At 38.4% G+C, this 2,910-nt stretch overlaps 1 protein-coding gene across 1 annotated transcript in view; it reads right to left on the reverse strand.

Moving 5' to 3' along the window:
• LOC101859894 (FMRFamide receptor) overlaps positions 1-2,910 on the reverse strand; it is a 17,755-nt gene that overhangs the window by 11,812 nt on the left and 3,033 nt on the right. Inside the window, exon 2 of the mRNA XM_005109557.3 lies at positions 2,376-2,577. Within this exon, the coding sequence (XP_005109614.3) occupies positions 2,376-2,577 (202 nt within the window). The remainder of the gene's footprint in view (positions 1-2,375; positions 2,578-2,910) is intronic.

The following is a 2,910-nucleotide window of genomic DNA, read 5'->3' on the forward strand; positions in this document are numbered from 1 at the left end:
GACAGACAGACAGACAGACAGACAGACAGACAGACAGACAGACAGACAAACAGACAGACAGGCAGTCTTTTACCGGTTTCCGTCTTACAGTCGACAAAACCACCCCTCCCTCCGTCTCCCACCCCTCCCCCCAAAACAAATTCCCCACATTTCTGCTATTGTAGCCAATAAGCCTATCATCACGGTGAAACAGTTGTCAGATTTCCTCCGGTCAGACAAGGGAAGTTAACACCAACAAAGCCCTTTCTTCCATGCGACATTCCTTCACACTATCCTGCTACTTATTTATTCATGCACACCCATTCTAAACTGGCGTCTATGCTGCAACGGTTTGAACGTGCGATTCAGAAGATCTGAATTTGACTATCATGTGGGATGAGTTTTTATCAAGTATCATGATCTTCCTGCTGAGATGTTGTATCCTTCTCGGCCGAGATTAACCTTGAAATACAGGGTTGAAGTCCACCTTCGAAATTATCTAAATAGTGTTGATAAGGGCGTTGAAAAACCCTTGTTAATAATAATTTTTTAAAAAGAGTACTAAATGAATTATAATTTTCATGCTCTCTTTTCTCAAATGTGTTAAAGCGAAACTCCAACCTTCCATTAATGGTTGCTTGAAGAATATTTCGATAAGCCCAAGATGGTATGACTTTGCCAACACTTTAAAACAATTAGAGCCATCAAACTGAAGGCAGTGGGGTAAATGAATTGAAACAAACGAGATGGAGATAGATAAGATCAAAAGAAATGGAGGCGCCGAGGTGGGTTCCACTTGGTCAAAGGAAAATAAGAAGTCTAGCAAAAGGTAATATGGCGGACAGAGGTGCAGTCACATGATAAGAACCTGAGCAGATCCTAAGTGCAATTGGATTGCTTTCCCAATATAGACGCCTTCTGAGAGGATATAAATGATTGATGATGGCGTATGCTACAAGGAGAGCTGTAAGGTCTCAGAAAGGTTTCCCCAAAACAGAACTCGAGGCTCCTAGACACGTTTCACAACCTTTTGGGAAATCAGACGCTCGTCAAAATAATATAGATCTATGTCGAAAAAACAAACAACCCCCAACCTTTTTTTATACACATGTTTGACTATTTTTTTTTCGATTTTATTTTTGGCTCCAAACCTTTTCTGTCAATTTAAAAACACGCTTTGTGGGAATTTTACAAAAGAACCCTCATCAAAGGCAAAAACAAAAATGTAAATTTGCAGTTTCCAAGCACACGAAAACTTTGGATTTTTTTGTCAAACTTTGGAGGCCATTTTGTCTTTAATTTTACCACTGACACTAAGTGACCCCACTTCCTTCAAAGCAAATATCTCGACTTTGATTCAAGAAAAGGGTGTATTTATTTTACTTGAAATAAACACAAATGAACGAGACCTATGATATTACCATTGACCCCATATCCCCCCCCCCCCAACAGATTAAAAAAAAAAAACATTTCAAAAGGCAACAAAAAGCTCCCCCCCAAAAAAAAACAACAACAACAAACACAAAAAAAAACAAAAACAAAAACAAAACTGACGAGCGTCTGATTCCACCACGTCGTGACACAGTTGCTGGTGGAAGGTCATCAATCACAGAGGCGGATTTGGCGTTCCCGTTTTTAGACAAGCTATAAATAGTTATGGTTTTCTTTAATAATGGAAGTGGTCAGTCAGAAAGACACCTGATGTGTTTGACTGAAAACGTGAACGCTGTCTTCGTTTTCCGTAAACTTAGATGGAAGCAGCTGGCACCGATATAGATATGGATAATAATTAAAAGACAATACTAATTAGAAAATTAGCTAGAAACATAATTCTTTTTTTCTGTCCTAATTATTGCATTTTCCTTTTTCTTCTTCTTAGAATACAAATGGTCTTAAGGTAGAGTTTTATTACGTATTCATTTCTCTCTTTTAAAATCTCTCTCTGTCTCTCTCTCTCTCTCTCTCTCTCCCTCTCCTTCTCTCTCTCTCTCTCTCTCTCTCTCTCTTTCTCCCCCCCCTCTCTCTCTCTCTCTCTCTCTTACACACACAAACACACATACACATACATACACACATGCGCGCACACATACACACATACATACACAAATGCATTCCGTATAATACACTCTATATAGACAAATGCTTAGGATAACCTTTTGCGTAAAGAATGAGAAAGGACATGACCCATACCCAATAATAGATAGATAGATACATACATACAAACATACATACATACATACATACAAACATACATACATACATACATACATACATACATAAAATAATAAAATATATATGTCAAAAGCAGAATGATATGTTTACCCATGACCATTAAAGAATATAATATTAATCAACTGAAATTGAAATTAATAACTGCATCAAAATTCATACTGTACCGAGATAAACGTAGCTGGATACTTTTTTCATCGGCTTCCGACGAAGGACAATGAAGGAAAACATGTTCCCCAAGGTGCCCAGGAGGATAAGGATTGGCGACACAAACAAGATCAGCTGCTTCTTGATGCGAAACTCAGGGAACTGAAATATAAGAGAGAAAGACATCAGGTGAAAATGGTGAAATAGTATAAGTTTAACCCCCTATCAACACTGTTAGGTTGTTTAAGAGGCGGGGCATCAGAGTTTAATATTAACAGAACCTGGACATGGATGGCTGGTGCCTCTATAAATAAATCATTGATGGTCAAGTTTAACGTCCATCTCCGAAAGGACCGAGCCAAGTGGGAAATTCGAGTCAACTGCCTTTCCCGGGGACACAATGCTGGAGTGAGGCTGCCAGTTTAGTGTCAAGAGTTAGTAAAGTAAATAGGGAATACTGAACTCTTGCTTTAATTAAGATTTTTTATTTAAAAAAAAAATAACCATAGTTTAGAGGGGTGTTCTTTCGTGAGTGACATCCCTCACCCCAAAAAG

This window comes from Aplysia californica, unplaced genomic scaffold (genome assembly GCF_000002075.1).
Source record: "Aplysia californica isolate F4 #8 unplaced genomic scaffold, AplCal3.0 scaffold00789, whole genome shotgun sequence".
NCBI lineage: Eukaryota > Metazoa > Mollusca > Gastropoda > Aplysiida > Aplysiidae > Aplysia > Aplysia californica.